The sequence below is a fragment of the Scylla paramamosain genome, chromosome 28, assembly GCF_035594125.1.
Source record: "Scylla paramamosain isolate STU-SP2022 chromosome 28, ASM3559412v1, whole genome shotgun sequence".
NCBI lineage: Eukaryota > Metazoa > Arthropoda > Malacostraca > Decapoda > Portunidae > Scylla > Scylla paramamosain.
In genome coordinates, this window is record NC_087178.1 from 15,722,251 (window position 1) to 15,742,250 (window position 20,000).

Sequence of the window (20,000 nt, forward strand, 5' to 3'; positions counted from 1 at the left end):
TTAGGTTAAAAATGAGATAGAAACGTACGAGTCAAAATATGAAGACACATTTAAAAAGAGAATAATGGAGGAAAGTTTTTGATCGAGAAAGTTATGAGATACAAAAATGATAAAGAAAAATAAAAAAAGAGAGAGAGAGAGAAGAGATGAAACGTATTTTGCTATACGATTAGGAACTGCTTGACACAAAATGAGTAAATAAAAAAAAAAAGTATAATGCATTGTGAGGTTTAATAACGATACATTTTGATGCTCGATGATGAAAAATAAGACTAGAAAATGCATCTCTTTTCATCTGATTAACAGGACATACAATATTGCCTTGCTTTCAGACATCAAAGAAATCAAACAGGAAAATATAGAAAAAAATAAATATATATAAATACTCAAGAGAAAAAAATTGAGAAAAAGAGACTGGAAGGAGAAAGAGAGATAGAAAAAAGTGAGATTATACAAAAAAAAAAAAAAAACATAATATTCAACAGACCAATTAAATAAAAGAGACAGGAAGAAAGAAGGAAAGAAAAAATGGTGAAAGTATAAAAAAAAATATATATAAAGAATAAACAATATACAGAAAGAGACCTGAAGGAGGAATAGAGAAAAAAAAAAGAAAGAAAAATCAGATACTAAAATACTAAAATACTAAAATCATAGAAAAAAACATAAATATTCAATAGACGAGACAGAGAATAGACACGAGACGGAAGAGGACAAAAAGGGTTACATTATAAAAAAAAAAAAAAAAAAAAAAAATGGTGACTTTGGAAGATCTCATTGTCATTTTACTCTAATTTCAGTCGGCTATGAAGAGAATGATTGAGTGGGACTTGGCTGAGTGACTGATGCTGCGGCGGGGGTGACGCGGCAGGGGTGACGGGCCAGGGGTGAAGAGCCAGTGGTGGGTTGCGGCGGGGATGATGGGCTAGGATGGTCTTCGGCGGGCTGAGGCGAGGATGTGAAAGTGTGATGAGGGCGTGGCAGGGAGGAGTCACCGGTGGGAATCACAGGGAGTCACGGGCCAGCTCTCCATCTGTGGGTGAACGGGGCAAAGAGTGACACAGATGATATGATGTGTTTTCCTGATGTCTTTTAAGTTGCTGTCTATTCCAGGCCACCCACAAAACTTATCTAATCCCTGGGTGTAATTTTCCACTTGTCCTGTCTTCTGTCATTACTTCCTTTACTTCATTATCCACTATAGTAATATCTTTATTATTATTTCTCCATATTAATACACATATTCGCTCATACGTAATGAACTGATAAATAAACGAAAACCAGCGTAACATTCGTACATGATTGTAGTGTAGCATGGAAGCAAAGTGCATTATCATAAAGAAACGAACTAATCACCATCATATAATTATCAGCAGCCCTTAACATTCATGGTAATTGACTCAATGTTAATTACGAAGGGCACAAAATCGATAAAAAAAATAAAAAAAGGCTCGCTAAGATTGCCCTTCCATAAAGCAAAGTTAAGCAGATTTCTAAACTGGAGGACAATTTGGTTCCAGAGATGCGGAGAGAGTCCTTCCTTGAGATAATATTGAAATAACATTAGCGTTTTCATCTGAGGGCTAAGTCAGTTGAAGTGAGGTTTAGATTAATTCAGTTCATTAATTTCACTGCCAATCCCTTCATTGTGTAGATCACGATAGAAAATTAAGAAAAAAAAAACACCATATTTTTGCCAGGAAATCAATAGTCACTGTCTCAATATTAAGTAGGCTAACGTTATATCCATAAAACGACTTGCTTGAAACACAGGGACTGCCATGTGTAGGCCTGGCGGCTTCTTGCTGTTTCCCTTATTTTTTTATTTTATTTTTTTTTTGCGTGTTTTCATGCTCAGTTCAAGTCACGAGAAGGAAGGAAAACAAACGCAGGCATAGAGTTCCAGAGTTTACCGGTGAAAGGGATGAACGAAACATGGATATAACATGTATCTTTGTAGAGAAGCAGCAATGACACAGCGAACGTTCCAAATATCCATAAAGGGTTCTTCAGGTGAGGGTACGTAAAAGGTGATATTTCCAGATGTTTTTGTATCATGCTGTGTCATTCTCTCATCTTTGACACTCGTGTTGGTCTTTGCTGATGACGGGAAGGGAATGGGAAAAGAAGGGGAGGAGGAAAAGGAGGAAGGGGAAGAGAAGGAAGATTTAACTTATTAATTTACGCTACATTATTCTTTTGTTGATGAAATTAATAAACCGGATTTTTTTTTTCACCTTAATTGGAATGGTTTGTTAAAATTTATTACATTACTATATGTGGTTACTCTTGTGGGTTGAGGAGAGAGTGTACGTGTTACCTTCGGAGAAAGCCAAGGAGGGGGATAGAGGAGGAGGTTACCTGAGAACAAACCTTGTATTGGGGGAGGGGATAGGGGGGATTATCTTAGAAGAGAGCTTGGGTTGGGAGAAAGGGGATGTGTTAGATTAGGTTAAGGGGAGCATTACCTTAGAAGAGAGCCTGGTGAAGGTGGTGGGAGCGATGGGGCGTGGGGGGGAGCGCCGCCCCTAACGCGTGGAGCGGAGGGACCTGTCGTTGTGAGGACTCCTGTTCCTGCTGTTGCTGCTGCTGCTGCTGGTGTTGAAGATGCTGCTGCTGCTGGTGGAGAGCGTGGGCGTGGGCGTGAGCGTGGCTGAGAGCCTCGTGTGGACTCATGCTCTGCAGTAACATCGCGCTGTGCTCCTGTGCCCGTTGTCTGAGGGCGGCGATGCTGCTGGACCTGAGGGAGACACGGCGTGGTGAACGTCCTTTGGTGGGCGTCAGGACGTGCTGAGTGACTGGGGTGAGTGGTGCAGGCTGTGGTGATGAGTGGTGAGTAATGTGCTGCTGGGTGCTGAGTGACTGGGGTGAGTGGTGCAGGCTGTGGTAATGACTGGTGAGTAATGTGCTGCTGGGTTTTGAGTGACTGGGTTGAGTGGTGCAGGCTGTGGTGATGAGTGGTGAGTAATGTGCTGTTAGGTGCGTTTGACAAGGTCTTGTGTTTCAGATGAGTTATGAGTACAATTAGTCTTTCTTCACGCAGGAATGAGGTGAGCAGTATCTCCCCTGCGTGGTTCTCACCTGAAGTCGTCGGTGGGCAGGTGGATCTTGCTCTCCACCGCCTCGCCCTCCCTGCTTCCCTCGTCTTCGCTCAGGTCACCGCAGCCGTCGTCCATGTCACTCAGATCTCCGCTTCTCTCTCCTTTTATCCTGCCACCACTACTGCTACCATTGCCTCCACCACCTGCACTGCTACCTCCACCTCCACTGCCACCTTCTCCTCTCCCGCCCTCCCCCTCTATACCTCTTGCACACTCTCCTTCTTCTCCTCCTCTTCCTCCTCCTCCTCCTCCTCCTTCTCCTCCACCTCCTCCTCCTCCTCCTCCCCCTCCTTCTTCTTCTCTTCCCCCGCCTCCTCCACCTTCTCCACCTCCTTCCTCAGAGTTCGTCCCCGTCGTTCCTCCTCCGCCGCTCCCCTCCCCACTTGTGTCTCCGCTGTTCAGGTCACGCTTGTCGTCGTGGCCATCCCCGCTTTTCTCCGGATCCTTCTCGTCCTCCACCTTCTGCAGCTGCTGCGCCGCCTCTATGCTCTTCCGGTGCATCCCTGTCAAGAGCAGGCAGTGAGGGGAGGGTTCAGGCTGCGTGACACTGGGTTGTCTTCGCCGCACAGGCACTACTGGTGGGGCAGTTAAGGGCATTACAGACAGGCAGTTAAGTGTTATCTCAGTGGCTCTACGGACGGCGTCGTGGTGGGCAGGCAGGCCGCCCACCCCGCCGCCGCCCCGCCTCCCCACTGGCACGCCCGCTCCGCCGCTCTTCACGCCGCCCACAGCACAACTCCTGACCCAGGCTTGCAGTGACCCCTTAACTCCCGCCTTTACCCCTGGCAGCGCCATCAGGCCGCCTCTGACCGAACGCTGCGGCGTCAGAACCTTGTGGCCAATTCAGTTGAGGTTGAGGAACGTGCGGCGGGGACCGGGCGCCGAGTGGACTCACCTGGACTCTGACCCATACCTAGGAGCCAGGGCGCCGGACACTCCTCGCCCGCCTCCACGGACTTGACGATGGACTCCGGCAGCGGCAGGGAGTGTCGCACCATGGCGCCGTACAGGCCGTACTCCGCCATGATGGTGCTCTTGCCCCACGTCTTCTCCGTCTTACGCCACTTCGCTCGACGGTTCTGGAACCACACCTGCAAGATGGAGGAAGTGTATGAGTGGTGTGTGTGTGTGTGTGTGTGTGTGTGTGTGTGTGTGTGTGCGTGTGAAGGAGATTAAATAAAACTTTAATAAACATCCTTGGTGTGTGTGTGTGTGTGTGTGTGTGTGTTTCCCTCATTTCTAAGTGCATGAGAGGCAGGGAGACACGCACACATTCACTGCCTGGGCTGCAGGCAGTGGGGCGTGAGGAAGTGCTCATAAATGTGGCTGCGGGGTGGGGGAGACGGGCCGCAGCTCTACTGGTCATGTTTACACTCGCCGCCCCACCTGGACACCAACACTTCATCAGGACATGACGTGAAGAGGGAAGGCGAGGGTGGAGAGGCTGAAGGAGGGGTGGGCGGTAGGGGATCTGGAGGGGCGGTAATAAGCTCTACTAAAACCACAAATTTCACCTGACTTCCTGTGGGTGAAGCGAAGGATCGGCACGGGAATGTCTAACAACAGCCCGTCACTCACTCAGCGCACAAATTCACCGTTCGTCCTCCTGCATACCTCAGAAGACACCCCAGATAAACGCATAACCAAAGCACAAAACATCAAACATCATTCTTACATCCGCAAATATTCATAAGGGTAGCATGAGGTTAGCGCCATCTATGGATTGACAGCAGCACCAATCGTTACGTTCAGCTTGAGTATCACGAGTGGCTTAGATGTTTACAATTCTCTCAGTCATTCTGCAGTGTCCAGGGAGTCACGCAGGCCGATAGAAGCTGCTCTGTAACCATTTCCCATGTGCTGTGTGTGTGTGTGTGTGTGTGTGTGTGTATCATTAGCCACTGTATTCCGGGACACTTCTACGTCCACCTCCACTGAATCAAAAGTGCTAGTTGAAGTTACGCGAGTTATTAAGGTTGTTTTGACGGTTATGGTGACAGATTAACAAAACTTCTGCATTATTAACAGAAAAGACTTGAGAACCCGTTTAATCATCTCTGGGACCTTTGAAAATAGTGGTGGTGAGAGAACAGTGCGTTTCAGAATACAGGTCTAGGAACTGATGAGAGTAAAGGAGTGAGGACATTATGAAGGCATCTGACCACCACTTCCCTACAGACCCAGCAGTACTTACTTGAGATCATATCATCCCTACTGGCAGCAGAGAACACGTCGCCAAGTCCAAGGTCAGTCATGGTGTGATTATGAAACCCTGTTATTTCTCGTGTATTTGCAGATGGTTTGGGTTGGATTAGGGAGCCACGAGGTTGGGAGAGGATTACGGGAGGGACCAGGGTGCTCAGATGTGAAATGAACATGTCTGAAATCCAACGTGACAGTGAAGTGACGATTAAATGATTGTGAAATGACGAATCACTCATGCTGTAACCTGGCCACCACTCCTGCCTGACTTAGCTTCACAGTTTCTCTATAGTGTTAATTTTGGGTTAACACAGGAGGAAGAGATGGAGAAGGAGGAGGAGGAAGAAGAGGAGAAATGATCAAGTGAACTGTGGTGATAATATATAAAGAAAACGGAGAGTGGGGAGAGAGAACGGAGGGGAGGGTAGAGAGAATGGAGAGGGGGTGGAGAAGGGAGGAGAGAGTGGGGAGGGGGATATCTCCTTTCCACCCACCTCCTCCTCCTCCTCCTCCCTCTCTTTGCCCTCTTCTTCCCTTCTCGCCACCTCCAAACTTTCTTCAATAATTTTCCTGATCTACGCTTTATTAGAAATTAATTAAAACTTTTCTCGTATTCCCCGCCTTGCTCTAATTAACGCTTTGAACGATCGGAATTAAGAAAGTTTATCGGGGAGTGGGAACGCCAGGCAGCGAGCACCCCCCTTGTTGTGACGTCACTTCCTCCGCTGGTCACGTGACAACCTCGATTACTTGACGCATCACGTAATTGTTATCGGGTTGTTGCCTCTTATCTTCCTCTCTGCCCTTCCTTGTGATTGTATATGGGGAGTGAACGTAATGGTTAACGTATACATAGATTGGAGAATGGAGGAACGGAGGGAGAGAATAAGAAGATGAAGGAAGGGAGGGAGAGATGAAAGAAGGAATATACTTTAATTTCTACACTTTATGAGTTCTTAACATTTATTAATGCATTTATTCTCCTTTTCTGGGAAGTAACCTTTTCTTTTTTTTTTGCAAGAACAAAACGTCATTGTTACGGTGAATTTCATGTCGTATGTAACGTGAAAACTGACGAATTAGTACAAGGAACAAATTTTTTCCCTGACGACGTAACTCATACGCAAATGGTGGCGGAAGTATCTAAGCAGTGTACAAAATATAGCGGTAAAAAGAATAAAGAAAAAAAAGGGAGTTAAGAGGAAGAGAAAAGAAGAGAAGGAGAAGGGGGAGGAGGAGGAGGAGAAGCAGGAGGAGGAGGAGGAAAATCTCGGGTCCCTTGGGAAGTGGTCACTTTCCGTAAGTCCCGGATCAGCCATCGTTGAGGAGAGGGCGGCGGGACGCAGACTGGACAGATGAAAGTAGGTGTCCCCATCTAATAATGCCCTGTGCAATTATCCTTAAGTCCCGCGTTTCTTTCTGTGAAGTGATTACCGCGGCCCCGGTCATCCCTCCCTCCAGGCTTAAGTCCCTCACCAGAACAGCGGGTATTCATTATTAGGAGCCAGTGGTATGAACAGTTGAGAACATAATTACCTAAAAAAAATGAAGGAAACTGCAAGCAGCCATCAGGCCTACACGCGACAGTTCCTTTATCAAACATATCTATAAACATACCATACATAGCTGCTTCCACCTATCATCCTCATCCATAAATATTTAGCTGCTGTGGTCGTCCTTTCCTAACCTTCCTAGCAATGTAAAAATTGTTCGCATGGAGTCACAGGAGAGAAAAGAGGGAAAACATAAGAATTATTTTGTCTTTTTACTCTGTAGAAATAATGACGAGAAATTAACACAAGAAATAGTGTACAAAAAGTTACGTGTATTAAAAGAGAAAACTTGTCTAGCCAGTGATATGAATAATTGTTTGATTATCCAAGGATACATTTGTGTTTCTTGCGTGTAAGGGAGACTGGCTGGCTGAGGGATGAGACTGAGACGGAAAAGTGAACGTGTGAGAGAAAGGCTGATTACTGCTCACGACACCTGCCTTTCCATTTAGCATCTGTCCACCTGTAAAAACGGCACTAGCTCTTTCATAATCCTTTTTCGAAAATAAAATGGGAAACACCTGTAAAACTGTCATTACTTCTTTCATCATCCTTTGCCCATTACTTTTTTTTTTCCATCTCTCAAGGCAGCAGACCAGTGGATACTCTATATAACCTACTCAAAATACCTTTCTCAAAACAAAATAAGAAACTCGTGTAATCATAACCATCATATAGACTAAAATACTTACCAATTTCCAGCTTGCCACATTGCCACCTAATATGACACTCGTACTAATCATCTGCACAATACTTCTCTCATGTTCCCTGTAATGAGTTTTCCTGTATTCGGTGTCCTAATGCTCTGGTGTCCTACTGTTTTATGGACCGCGCGACTTCTCAGCATTAATATGAGGGGAATGAAGTGAGAGGAGGTAGTGGTGGTGGTAGTGATAGTGGTGAGGAAGAGGAAAATATTAAATGTCCCTTAAACAGCATCTTTGAGTGTTTTCATCCTCTTTCTCCTTCGCTTCTTCTTTCCTCTTCCTCTTCCTCTTCTTCTTCCCTCCTCCTTTCACACTCTTCCTCGAGCAATAAGTCAATTAAACTCTCCGCGTCTTCTATATTAAGTCCCTTTATTTAGACGAAGCTCAATTTAGCGCCGAAGGGGAGAAGGAGGAGGAGGAGGAGGAGGAAGAGGAGGAGGAGAAGGAGGAGGAGGAGGATAAGGATGAGGAGGAGGAGGAGGAAGAGGAGGAGCGTTTTAATGACCCCCGTCTGTAATTCGTAATAAAGCCTTTCTCTTCTCATCTCCCTCCATAACCTCCCCGCGCTGCTGCCCTCACGCGGCCATCCTCGTAATGAAAACTGGCCGCGGCGGGCGAAGTTGGGTCATTCCAGGCCATTCCAGTCCATTCCTGGCGTTCCGGCGCGGCCTGGACGATGACTAATGACCAATACGACTATTATGAAAGGCTGGAAATTGGGCAGCGACAAGGCGTGGCTCACAATAAGTGGATGGGGAGCCTAAGTGGTAGTGGCGGTGGTGGTGCGGTGGTGTAGTGGTGTATTATGGGTGGTGTGGTGATGGTGGAGCTGTACTGAGGGTCATTGCGGTGTAAGGGTGATGAGGGTGATAAGGGTGTGGTAAGGGTGTCACTGCTCTTCCCTCAATCCGTTTTCTACGCCTCACTTGCTTCTTAACCCGTCACGCCCCGATACAGTCTTCCCCCCGTCCGTACTTTGTTATCTGCCTAGTTTGACAGACAGACAGACAGACAGAGAGAGAGAGAGAGAGAGAGAGAGAGAGAGAGAGAGAGAGAGAGAGAGAGAGAGAGAGAGTCAGTGGCCTGGTCCTCTCCCTCTCTCTAACTTTCAGCTTCCTTCTCTTGACAGTCATCCACACGACTCATCCTCATAACTCAGCCATCATCTTCCTCCAGGCTCCCTTCCTCCTCCTCCTCCTCCTCCTCCTCCTCCTCCTCCTCCTTCTCCTCCTTTTCCTCCTCCTCCTCCTCCTCCTCCTCCTGCTCCTCCTCCTCCTTCTCCTTTTCCTCCTCCTCCTCCTCCTCTTCCTCCTCCTCCTCCTTCTTCTACTCCAGGTCCTCTATTCGGCTTTTATTTTCAGTCATATAACCTCTCTCTCTCTCTCTCTCTCTCTCTCTCTCTCTCTCTCTCTCTCTCTCTCTCTCTCTCCTCTCTCTCTCTCTCTCTCTCTCTCTCTCTCTCTCTCTCTCTCTCTCTCTCTCTCTCTCTCCCTCTCTCTGTGTGTATGTGTGTGTGTGTGTGAGTGTGTAGTGTGTGTGTGTGTGTGTGTGTGTGTGTGTGTGTGTGTGTGTGTGTGTGTGTGTGTGTGTTCTTCAGCGTGTGTACATACCTGATTACTGATATGAAAACAAAAAAATCAGTTACTGTCTTAATGAAGGAATTTTACGCCTGAGAATGCAAATACTGAAGGATCTTAGAATTTGAGAAGATGAGTGAGGGAGGGACAAGGGGTGAGGGGAGACGGGGGGAGGAGATGAGGGGTGAGGGGGTAAGGGTAGTCTCCTGTGTGGATGTCCCTCACAATCCCTCACTTTAACGAGCACGCAGGGCCTCAAGGGGCCACTGGGGGGACCCTGAATCAAGTTTGGGTAATTCAATAAGAACCCAGATAGCCAAGGCGCCCCTCACAACAAGCCATAAAGTGGGGACGTTTGGGTGGCCACCGGACCCCTGCCATTCCCCCACCATACCCCCCAGATCCCAACAGACCCCCAGGCCCTGACCCCGCTGCTTCCAGTCCTCTGTCTCTCTCTCTCTTACTCATCGGGACCTTCAAACTCCCCTCCACGTCCTTCATATTCCCTGTGGCTCCTCGCATCCTTCTTCTCCTTTCGCCGTTCCTCTAGAGTGAGGGGCTGGCGCCGTGTACGTGTCTCCCCCAGTTGTTTTTGTCCCTTGTATCTGCTTATGCGACTCCCATCCTTTGCAGTTTTACCGTAATTCCATCCCTGCATCTTACTCTGTCTTCAACTCGATTTTCTTCCTTCAACTGTTTTTTTTAAGGCTTTTTTTTTAATTAGTTCCTAGTCTTCTCTTCTTATTACGTGACCAAACCATGTCATTATTTTTTTCTTTCTTTCTTAATGCATTGCACTCCTCCTCGCATCCTGTCTTCCGCGAGATAGTGGAGTTGTTTGTTCCTTCTTTGTGTTCCTTTGTGTTGCGGTCACCCTTGTGTCCTGATAGGCGTGTGAAAAGATAAATATGAAGATTGATAAAGTGGATGAAATGATGAGTAGGTTTCCAGATACACACACACACACACACACACACACACACACACACACACACACACACACACACACACACACACACACACACACACACACACACAGAGAGAGAGAGAGAGAGAGAGAGAGAGAGAGAGAGAGAGAGAGAGAGAGAGAGAGAGAGAGAGAGAAAGGAGGGGGATCTTAGACTAAAAAAAGCTGAGTCAATCCCTAACGAGCCTCTCTTATGACGTATGTCCTCGGTACCTCCCTCTCCCTCTCTCTCTCTCTCTCTCTCTCTCTCTCTCTCTCTCTCTCTCTCTCTCTCTCTCTCTCTCTCTCTCTCTCTCTCTCCGCCGCTGCATCGAGTCTTCTTGTTTTTGTCTCCGTGTTTCTGTCTCCGTGTTTCTCTCTCTCCGTGTTTCCCTCTCTCCGTGTTTCTCTCCCTCCGTGTTTCTATCTCCGTGTTTCTATCTCCGTGTTTCTATCTCCGTGTTTCTATCTCTGTTTTTGTCTCCGTGTTTCTGTCTCCGTGTTTCTCTCTCTCCGTGTTTCCCTCTCTCCGTGTTTCTCTCCCTCCGTGTTTCTATCTCCGTGTTTCTATCTCCGTGTTTCTATCTCCGTGTTTCTATCTCTGTTTTTGTCTCCGTGTTTCTGTCTCCGTGTTTCTCTCTCCGTGTTTGTCTCCGTGTTTCTATCTCCGTGCTTCTGTCTCCGTGTTGCTGTCTCCATGTTTATGTCTCCGTGTTGCTGTCTCCGTGTTTCTGTCTCTGTTTTTCCGTCTCCGTGTTTCTATCTCCGTGTTGCTGTCTCCGTGTTTCTATCTCCGTGTTGCTGTCTCCGTGTTGGTGTCTCCGTGTTTCTGTCTCCGTGTTTCTGTCTCTGTGTTTCTATCCCCGGTATTCAGCTTCCAGTCTTCCCATGTTCTTCTTCTCATCTTTATGTCTTTCCCTACTCAAACAAAAGTCGTTCTCCCACTCTAGACAAATGTTTTTTTTTTGTTTTTTCCACTAAATTACAAATTTTTTCCTGCTTCATAACAAGTCTTTTCCATTCAGATTTTTCTTTTTTCACTCAGTCAGTTTTCCTTCTCAGACACCAAGTCATCTGTCATTCAAAGTCAAGTCTTTCCCACTAAAACTCTTTTCCAAATCAGTCAAGTCTTTTCCCACTCAAGTGCAAGCTCTTCTCTCTCTATTCCACTTCTTCCCTCCCCACCAAAAAAAAAAAAAAAAAAAAAAAAAATTGTAAACTACTTTCTAAATTCTCTCTCTCTCTCTCTCTCTCTCTCTCTCTCTCTCTCTCTCTCTCTCTCTCTCTCTCTCTCTCTCTCTCTCACTCACTTAAACACGTCTATTCTTAGTCAAACGCGTTTCCTGCCCCTCAAAGACAAGTCGTTTTACATTGAGATCCATTTCAAACTCAAACACTCAAGTATTTTCCCATTTTCCCATTCAAACTCAAGTCTTTTCTTACCTGGTCTTTCTTCACTTAAACAAGTCTTTTTCGTGCAATCATTTTCCTTCTGAGAGAAAAAAAAAAATTACATAAACTCCCCATTCCTCTCACATAGCAGGCCATGTTCCTCTCACTTGTCTCCATGGCCCTTATTCTTAAACGCCTTGCTCTCTCACCACGACTGTTTTCCAAGGCCACAAAGCTGATTAGCCGTGTTCTCAAGAGTGTTTCTCATGCTTATAATCTAAAAATGTTGTTAATCTCACACTAGAACCCTAAATAAACATTCTTAAAAACACGTGTAACCTCAACTAAAAACCTTTGGAATGTAGTGGAGATGCGGCGCAGAAGTGTTTCAGAATGTAGTCCTATATCTCTCCCTCCCGTCCTGTCTCCGTCTCTCACTCACAGTATAGGTCTTCCAGGGTCCCTCTCATCACCCAATCAAGGCCTTGTGTTGTCCCCAGGAGGTCCTTTACATTGTCCCTAGGTCTTGTTCTCGTGTTGATTCCCTTTCACCTCTCCTTCATTCCCTTGCTTACTCTCTCCGCTCCTCTTTCTGTTCCTTGTCTTCCATCCACTGTCTCCCATTCCTCCTTCCATTCCATCCTTTATCTCGCATTCTTCCTCTTCTTCCATTTCCTGCCTCTCATTCCTACTTTAATTCCATTCCTCATCTTCCATTTTACCTGTTCCTACATTCCCTGCTTTCTTGATCTGTTCTTCCACTCCCTGGCTTCCATTCCTCCTCCTTTCTATTCCTGTCCTCCCGTCCCTTCTCTTCTTCCATTCCCTGGCTCCCATTCTTCCTCCTCTTCCATCTCCAGCCTCCCATCCTCGTCCCATCCCAGCCCTTGTCTCCGATCTGTTCCTCCCCTCCCCTTCCGCCTTCCCTCACCCTCCTTGCTCCTCCATCTGGGTCCGTGTGCAAGCATGATTCACATAATTCCCGGGGCCAGTCAGTGAGCATAATAATTCCCGTTGAGGGCGGCATCAGGGAGCGTGATTCATATGCGCGAGGGAAGCCGCCGCCGTAATCTGATTTCTCCTTCAGTAATGGTCTATCGATACAAATTTGATCATTGTGTTAGCTCGGCGCTGGGCTCGGCGGCCGCTGGGAACGAGGCTTTAATATCTCCGTCGGGAAGGATATTTAATACTACATTAATCATACAGGGCATCGCCGCCTCCCAGGGGTCGTATCCCGCCGCAGCGCCCCGGGCCGGCAGCGTCCTTGCGGCCAATCGCTGCAAGGGTCGAGGGGCGGCGGCGGGGCGTAGGGCGCAGGCCGGGGTGAGGCGGGACCAGCGGCTATCACCAGTAATGTCCCCAATATTTCTCCTACAGACCGCGGCGAAGGTCCCTCCCTTCTTCCCCGCTTCCTTGCCTCCTTTAGTCTTCCTTTTTCTTTCGCGGTTTCCGTTTCTTCCTCCCATATATTTCTTTAATCCGCATCTTCCTCTCTACTCCTTTTCTTTTTTTTTTATGTTTTCTCTTTTTTTTTTTTTTTCCCACGTCACTACCACCTCCCTTGCCACTCCATTTTCCTCCCATCCCTCCTCCCCCTCCTCCTCCTCCTCCCCCTCCTCCTTCTTAGTAAGGAATATTTGTGGCCAGTGTCGTGGATTTGTAAACGAATATAAATATCAATATACAACTCATTTTCTTCCTTCCCTTGTGTGTGTGTGTGTGTGTGTGTGTGTGTGTGTGTGTGTGTGTGTGTGTGTGTGTGTGTGTGTGTGTGTGCGTTATGGTGCATTTACATAGGCCATCAAGGAAAAAAAGTGTGCTATCTCTTTTCCATGCGCTCTTGTGTTCCCTTCGTTCTCTTGTTCACTTTGTTCCTCTCTGCCTGACGTCACTCCGCGTTACGTGTTTGTTCTATTCTATTTTATTCTCCCTTAAAAGCTGAACAAGTAACTATTCTAAACTCTCTCTCTCTCTCTCTCTCTCTCTCTCTCTCTCTCTCTCTCTCTCTCTCTCTCTCTCTCTCTCTCTCTCTCTCTCTCTCTCTCTCTCTCTCTCTCTCTCTCTCCACTTTAATAACATAGGAACCTTTCATTCTGTCTCTCATTTTCCTCTCCATCTCTTTCTCTCTCTTTCTCTCTCCTCCCTTCAGAACCTATTGGCCTTTTCTTCTTTATTGTTTTATTTTGTCTGTTTCCCTATTCGTACACACATATCAGAATTACTCGGGTTTGTTTTTCTTTTTGCTACCGTTATTTACTTCTTTTTTATTCCTTCTGCTCCTGCATTTATTTTCTTGTCTAATCGTGCTTTCTTCCCCCTCTTGCTTCATACCTGCTGTTTCATATCCTTTCTTATCCTCCTCTTGCTTTGAGTTTATTCAGTTATCTCATCCTCCTGTTACCTTCCCTCTTCCCTGCTCTCTACTTCCCTCTTCTCTCCTCTCCTTTCCCTCTTTTCTTTGTCATCCTCCTGGTGTTCTTATTCTTCGCTACTCTCTACCTCAGCCTTTCCTTCTCTCCTTTTCCCTCTTTTCTCTTTCCCTCTTTCAATCCATCGTCCCTTTCTTTGTTTTCTTTCACTCTTCTGTTATGCCTGTTCTCTTCCTCATCTGCTCCACACTCCGTTACATTCTCGCCTCTGTCCTGTGCTCCTCCCGTGGTTGATAGGCGCGCTGTGTAAACGTAGCCAGTAAATCATGAATGCTTACGCCACGAGGAGCAGAGTCGAAAAATATGGTAATGTGTCCCCGGTAAAGGGAAGGAAAGAGATTGTCCTTCATGTATGTCACCAGTTTGTTGGATGAGTTCTTAGCGCGGCACGGGATGGGACGACTTTGTGTTGTGACTGTGTGTGTGTGTGTGTGTGTGTGTGTGTGTGTGTGTGTGTGTGTGTGTGTGTGTTTTATCTTTTAACATACGTTTCTTATTTTTTAGTTGTTTTAATGTGTTTAATGTAAGAATAATTAACTGGATGTACCGCTTCTGGAATTATGCTGTGTCCTGTATTTTGCAGTCAATAAAATATCTATCTATCTGTCTATATATCTATCTTTCTATCTGTCTATCTATCTATCTATCTATCTATCTATCTATCTATCTATCTGTGTGAACATTTTTGCTTCTATGAGAATAATTCTGCCTTGCTAATTTCATGACAGTATCTGGGTAAAAATCTGGTACTCTTTTTAAATCATGATGTGCACGATTTAGGGATTAGCAATGTAATTAATGAACTGAATGAATTTAAACGTAATCTGACTTAACCTGCCCTCGGATGGAAACGCTAATTCATTATTTCAGTATCATTCGAAGTCTTTACGCTCGATGGAGATTAATGTAAAGCACCGACAGAGAGAAAGGGTTGGCAGTTAATTTTTTTTTTTTTTTCAAACAGAACTATTGTGCTGCACCAAGGCGTCATGTGGCCGAGGGTTACGGTCCCGTATTCAGAAACGTTTTATTTTCAAAGGCCACAGAGACGATTAGCCGGATTTTCACGAGTGTTTCTCTTGTTAATAATATAGAAACCCTGTTGATTTATCACTAGTCATAGAAACATCTTTAAAAACCTGTGCAACTTCAACACGAGCCTTTCTTTTTGAAAATATAATGGGGGTACCGCGCAGAAGTGTTTCAGAATATGGGGAATGGTTACGAAAAAAAAAAAAAAAAAGCGCTGCCTCTCCCACTGAAAAAGTGCAGTGAGTCAAGAACTGTTAACCTTTATAGACCACAAGATTACCACAGGACGACACAGCCACCCAGCAATCTAGGCAGCTTTGGAGGAGTAATCTTGAGATGCTGTGCTGGTATGAAAAACGTGGGGTGCAAAAAAAAAAAAAAAAAAAAAAACGAGGTGCAAAGAGCGTGAACTACTTCTTTTGTATTTGAACGTTTGAAGCTCGAGACACGGGGAGGCCGCGAAGGATCAAGAAGTGGATCAGTGGCTGCGAGGTTATTCACACTGACTCATGGCTTGTCTCATTGGGATGGAATTTGAATATTTACAAGAATCGAGTTGACTCTTTACAAAAAGTTGAACATTTATGTACAAGAGGTTCAATGTTTACAAGAATGTTTACCAGTAGTTGAATATCTACAAGAATCTGAATATTTATGCACAAAGGTTGAATATTTACAAGAATGTTTACTATAAGTTGAATATTTACAAGATGAATATTTAAAGAAGCTTGAATATTTACAAAAAGTTGAATTTTTACAAGAATTTGAATATTTATGTGCAAGAAGTTGAATATTTACAAGAATATTTACCAGAAGTTGTATATTTAAAGAAGCTTGAATATTTACAAAAACTTGAATTTTTACAAGAATTGAATATTTATGCACAAGAAGTTGAATATATTCAAGAATATTTACAAGAAGTTGAATATTTAGAAGAGCTTGAATATTTACGAAAAAGTTGAATTTTTACAAGAAGTTGAATACTTAAAAGAAAAATTTTCAAGAAGTTGATTATTTACACATTGAGTATTTACAAGAAATTGAGTATTTGTAAGATGAATATTTACAAGAGGCTCAATATTTACAAGAACATTTACAATAAACTGAATAATTTACAAGAAATTAAATATTTACAAGTATCAAGCTATTCACACTGATTCACTTGCTTGTCTCATTACTTTAGAATTTGAATACTGGCAAGAATTACGCAATCCCCACAACAAGGTGCAACCAGGGGACGAGTGCCTCACCTCAGATCACACTCACATTTCCCTCTCCATTTTCTTCCCCTGCGAGGTTTTTATCTACAGATGAAGCACAAATAAAATAAATTCCTTCCGTGCATTGCTTCTGTGTGATTGTGGAATTATTTTATCATCAGGCAATAGATTAACGAGATTCTTTATTCATCTGCTGCAGAGACACGGACGTTTCAGATGTTCGTGAAAAGAGTTTATTCTTCCACGAAAAGGAATGAAAGAACACTAATAAAATGTATGTGAGAGAGAGAGAGAGAGAGAGAGAGAGAGAGAGAGAGAGAGAGAGAGAGAGAGAGAGAGAGAGAGAGAGAGAGAGAGAGAGAAGGATGGAAAAAAAAGAATACGACAAAAAGCTTTCAAAATGGCATATATGAAATGGAATAAAAGACTCAATAATGAAAAAAAAAAAATCCGTGTGTATCTTTGAATATCAGAAATTCCTTTTATCTTATCTCTTCCTCTCTCCCTCACCCTCTCCCACCCTACCAACCAACCCTTTACCTGTCCCTTGCTCCCTATCCTCCCTTCCTCCCTGTCCCTATGCACCTTCATACCCGGCGCCACCTCCCTTCCCTCTCCCTGTTCTCTCTCACACCGCCTACTCCTATAAGCTGTGGCCTTCGAATGTACAAAAACTCCACTTTTTCGTGCTACCATTTTTTTTTTTTTTTTCGGTTCGTGAGAGTGACAACAGAACGGCCTCAGGTAAATGCCAGTCGAGAAATTCGCAGCCTTTTTTCCCTCAAAATTCGCAAAGGTGATAGGCGGCGAGAGACAGGATGAAGGGAAAGCTTTTCTATTTTCGAGTTTTCAAGAGTCGAGGAAACACTGGTGACTTTGTGTTGCAAGATACATGTCAGGGAGGAGTAGTGATGCTTGTGTTGCAAGATACGTGTCAGGCAGTAGTGATGCTTGTGTTGCAGGATACTTGTCAGGCAGTAGTGATGCTTGTGTTGCAGGATACGTGTCAGGGAGTAGTGATGTTTGTGTTGCAGGATACTTGTCAGGGAGTAGTGATGCTTGTGTTGCAGGATATGTGTCAGGGAGTAGTGATGCTTGTGTTGCAGGATACGTGTCAGGCAGTAGTGATGCTTGTGTTGCAGGATATGTGTCAGGGAGTAGTGATGCTTGTGTTGCAGGATACTTCTCAGGGAGTAGTGATGTTTGTGTTGCAGGATACTTGTCAGGGAGTAGTGATGTTTGTGTTGCAGGATACTTGTCAGGGAGTAGTGATGCTTGTGTTGCAGGATACTTGTCAGGGAGTAGTGATGCTTGTGTTGCAAGATATGTGTCAGGGAGTAGTGATGTTTGTGTTGCAGGATACTTGTCAGGGAGTAGTGATGCTTGTGTTGCAGGATACGTGTCAGGCAGTAGTGATGTTTGTGTTGCAGGATACTTGTCAGGGAGTAGTGATGCTTGTGTTGCAGGATATGTGTCAGGGAGGAGTAGTGATGCTTGTGTTGCAGGATACTTGTCAGGCAGTAGTGATGCTTGTGTTGCAGGATATGTGTCAGGGAGTAGTGATGCTTGTGTTGCAGGATATGTGTCAGGGAGTAGTAATGCTTGTGTTGCAGGATACTTGTCAGGCAGTAGTGATGCTTGTGTTGCAGGATACGTGTCAGGCAGTAGTGATGTTTGTGTTGCAGGATACGTGTCAGGGAGTAGAGATGCTTGTGTTGCAGGATACTTGTCAGGCAGTAGTGATGCTTGTGTTACAGGATATGTGTCAGGGAGTAGTGATGCTTGTGTTGCAGGATACGTGTCAGGGAGTAGTAATGCTTGTGTTGCAGGATACGTGTCAGGGAGTAGTGATGCTTGTGTTGCAGGATACGTGTCAGGGAGTAGTGATGCTTGTGTTGCAGGATACTTGTTAGGGAGTAGTGATGCTTGTGTTGCAGGATATGTGTCAGGGAGTAGTGATGCTTGTGTTGCAGGATATGTGTCAGGGAGTAGTGATGATTGTGTTGCAGGATATGTGTCGACAAACAGCAGTGATACTTTTCTGTCTTGTAATTGTGTTCTCATTTGATCAAAAGTTACGTCCTTAATCTTATAAATTTTGAAAGGCTAGAGAGGAATTAATTGAATTTCATCTAATGTTTTCATCATTCGTGATTAGCACAGGAAGAAAGTTAAGATAAATTGCTTTAAAAACTGCAACTAAGAACACTGGTAAGGTCCTGGTGAGGTTCACAACTCATTAATTAGAGTAGTTTATCAGAGAGAGACTCGTGAGGATCAACAAGTCTGCTGCCGTTTCTTTAAGGCCGATTCACACACATCAGTGACGTATCAGTGCCGCGTCCGCTCAGTGTCAGTGATATCCGTGTTGTTTCCGTGACGTCTACGCACACACATCCGTGGTGATGCCGTACAGCGTGAAATCAGTGTTTTCCAGGATGGCAAAGTTTTCTGACGTGGAGGTAACAATGATTGCCATAATTATTGATGAAGAGGAAGAGGCAGAACAAAAAGTGAAGAAGAGAAAGTGGGTACAAAGATTACTCTAATTCTGAGCCTGGATCTGTGCCATGGCAGTTTTCATGACTGCAGATTCGAAAATGAAAATCAGAGAAGAGGTATAAAAAACCTAGCAAAAGTAAACCTGACATTTAGTGTGACTACAAAATTAAGAATATATTAAATACATCAATAAAGAAAAATGTGATGTGAGGTGTTCTGGTGCGGTATGAGGTGTGGTGTGGTGGTGTGGTGTGATGTGAGGTGTTGTGGTGTGGTATGAGGTGTAGTGTGGTGGTGTGGTGTGATATGATTAACTACATCAATTAAAAAGAGTACTTAACATCTACCTTCATTTCTTCTCCTGTATTATTCCATATATCTTGCTTGAAATTGCAATCCATATATTTTGGTTGTGACAGATCATAAAGAACAGGATGGTTTCGCACCAATTCAATAAGTAGTTCGTCATCCATTTTCTTGACAGCTCAGAACACTCGTCCGGCGTCCGTGAAAATCTAAAAAAAATATCGGTGGTGACGATACTCAGCTTCACGGAACGGATACGTAACGGTCACTGAGAGTCAAAACACTGTACTGCGCCGGACGTGTGTAAATGCTTCGGTTGAATTCAAAGCAACGATATTTTTTTTCACTGACACTGTAGCACTGAGCGGATGCGGCACTGATACGTCACTGATGTGTGTGAATCAGCCTTTTAAGAGTGTCCCAGAAAAGTTAGAGGAACAGAATAAAAGTAATCCTACAAGGAGAATAAAATAAGAAAAGATTATGGTGTGATTAGCTGATCAGTGGCGGTTCAGTGATACACGTACGAGAACCTAAGAATCAAGGTACCTCAGATGAGATTATGTAACTTGTTTGTGTATAATGTATTATATGCATTGGGAGAGAGTAGGACGCGGACACAGGGAGGAAGGAAAGATAGGGAGCAAGGGACAGGTAAAGGATTTAGTGAGGTAATGAGGTAGACAAGAAGAGGTAAAATAAAGTGAATTTCCGTTATTCAAAGATACATATGCATTTTTTTCACTACAGTCTTTTATTCCATTTTCGTATACATGTAAATGAATGAAGTTACATGTATTATCCAAATGTACTCACCCTATTATGTCTCATGTTCCTGTGATTTATCTACTACCCCCTTTGTCTGTTATGGTCCCCCTCCACCTCTCTCTCTCTCTCTCTCTCTCTCTCTCTCTCTCTCTCTCTCTCTCTCTCTCTCTCTCTCTCTCTCTCTCTCTCTCTCTCTCTCTCTCTCTCTCTCACACACACACACACACACACACACACACACATCGCCTCACTCCTTACATTG

General features: G+C 44.7%; 1 protein-coding gene across 2 annotated transcripts in view; it reads right to left on the bottom strand.

The window, feature by feature from the left end:
- Nucleotides 1–20,000, bottom strand: part of LOC135115004 (visual system homeobox 1-like) — a 60,967-nt gene that overhangs the window by 161 nt on the left and 40,806 nt on the right. The window contains exons 4-7 of one of the 2 annotated variants that reach the window (XM_064031412.1): nucleotides 4,015–4,192; nucleotides 3,082–3,604; nucleotides 2,469–2,740; nucleotides 1–1,033 (exon numbers count right to left, since the gene is read on the bottom strand). The exon at nucleotides 1–1,033 is cut by the window's left edge and continues 161 nt beyond it. In XM_064031412.1, the coding sequence (XP_063887482.1) occupies nucleotides 2,470–2,740; nucleotides 3,082–3,604; nucleotides 4,015–4,192 (972 nt within the window). In that variant the 3' untranslated portion in view covers nucleotides 1–1,033; nucleotide 2,469. Of the gene's footprint in view, nucleotides 1,034–2,468; nucleotides 2,741–3,081; nucleotides 3,605–3,996; nucleotides 4,193–20,000 lie in introns of both variants that reach the window. The other variant, XM_064031411.1, reaches the window with a different exon arrangement.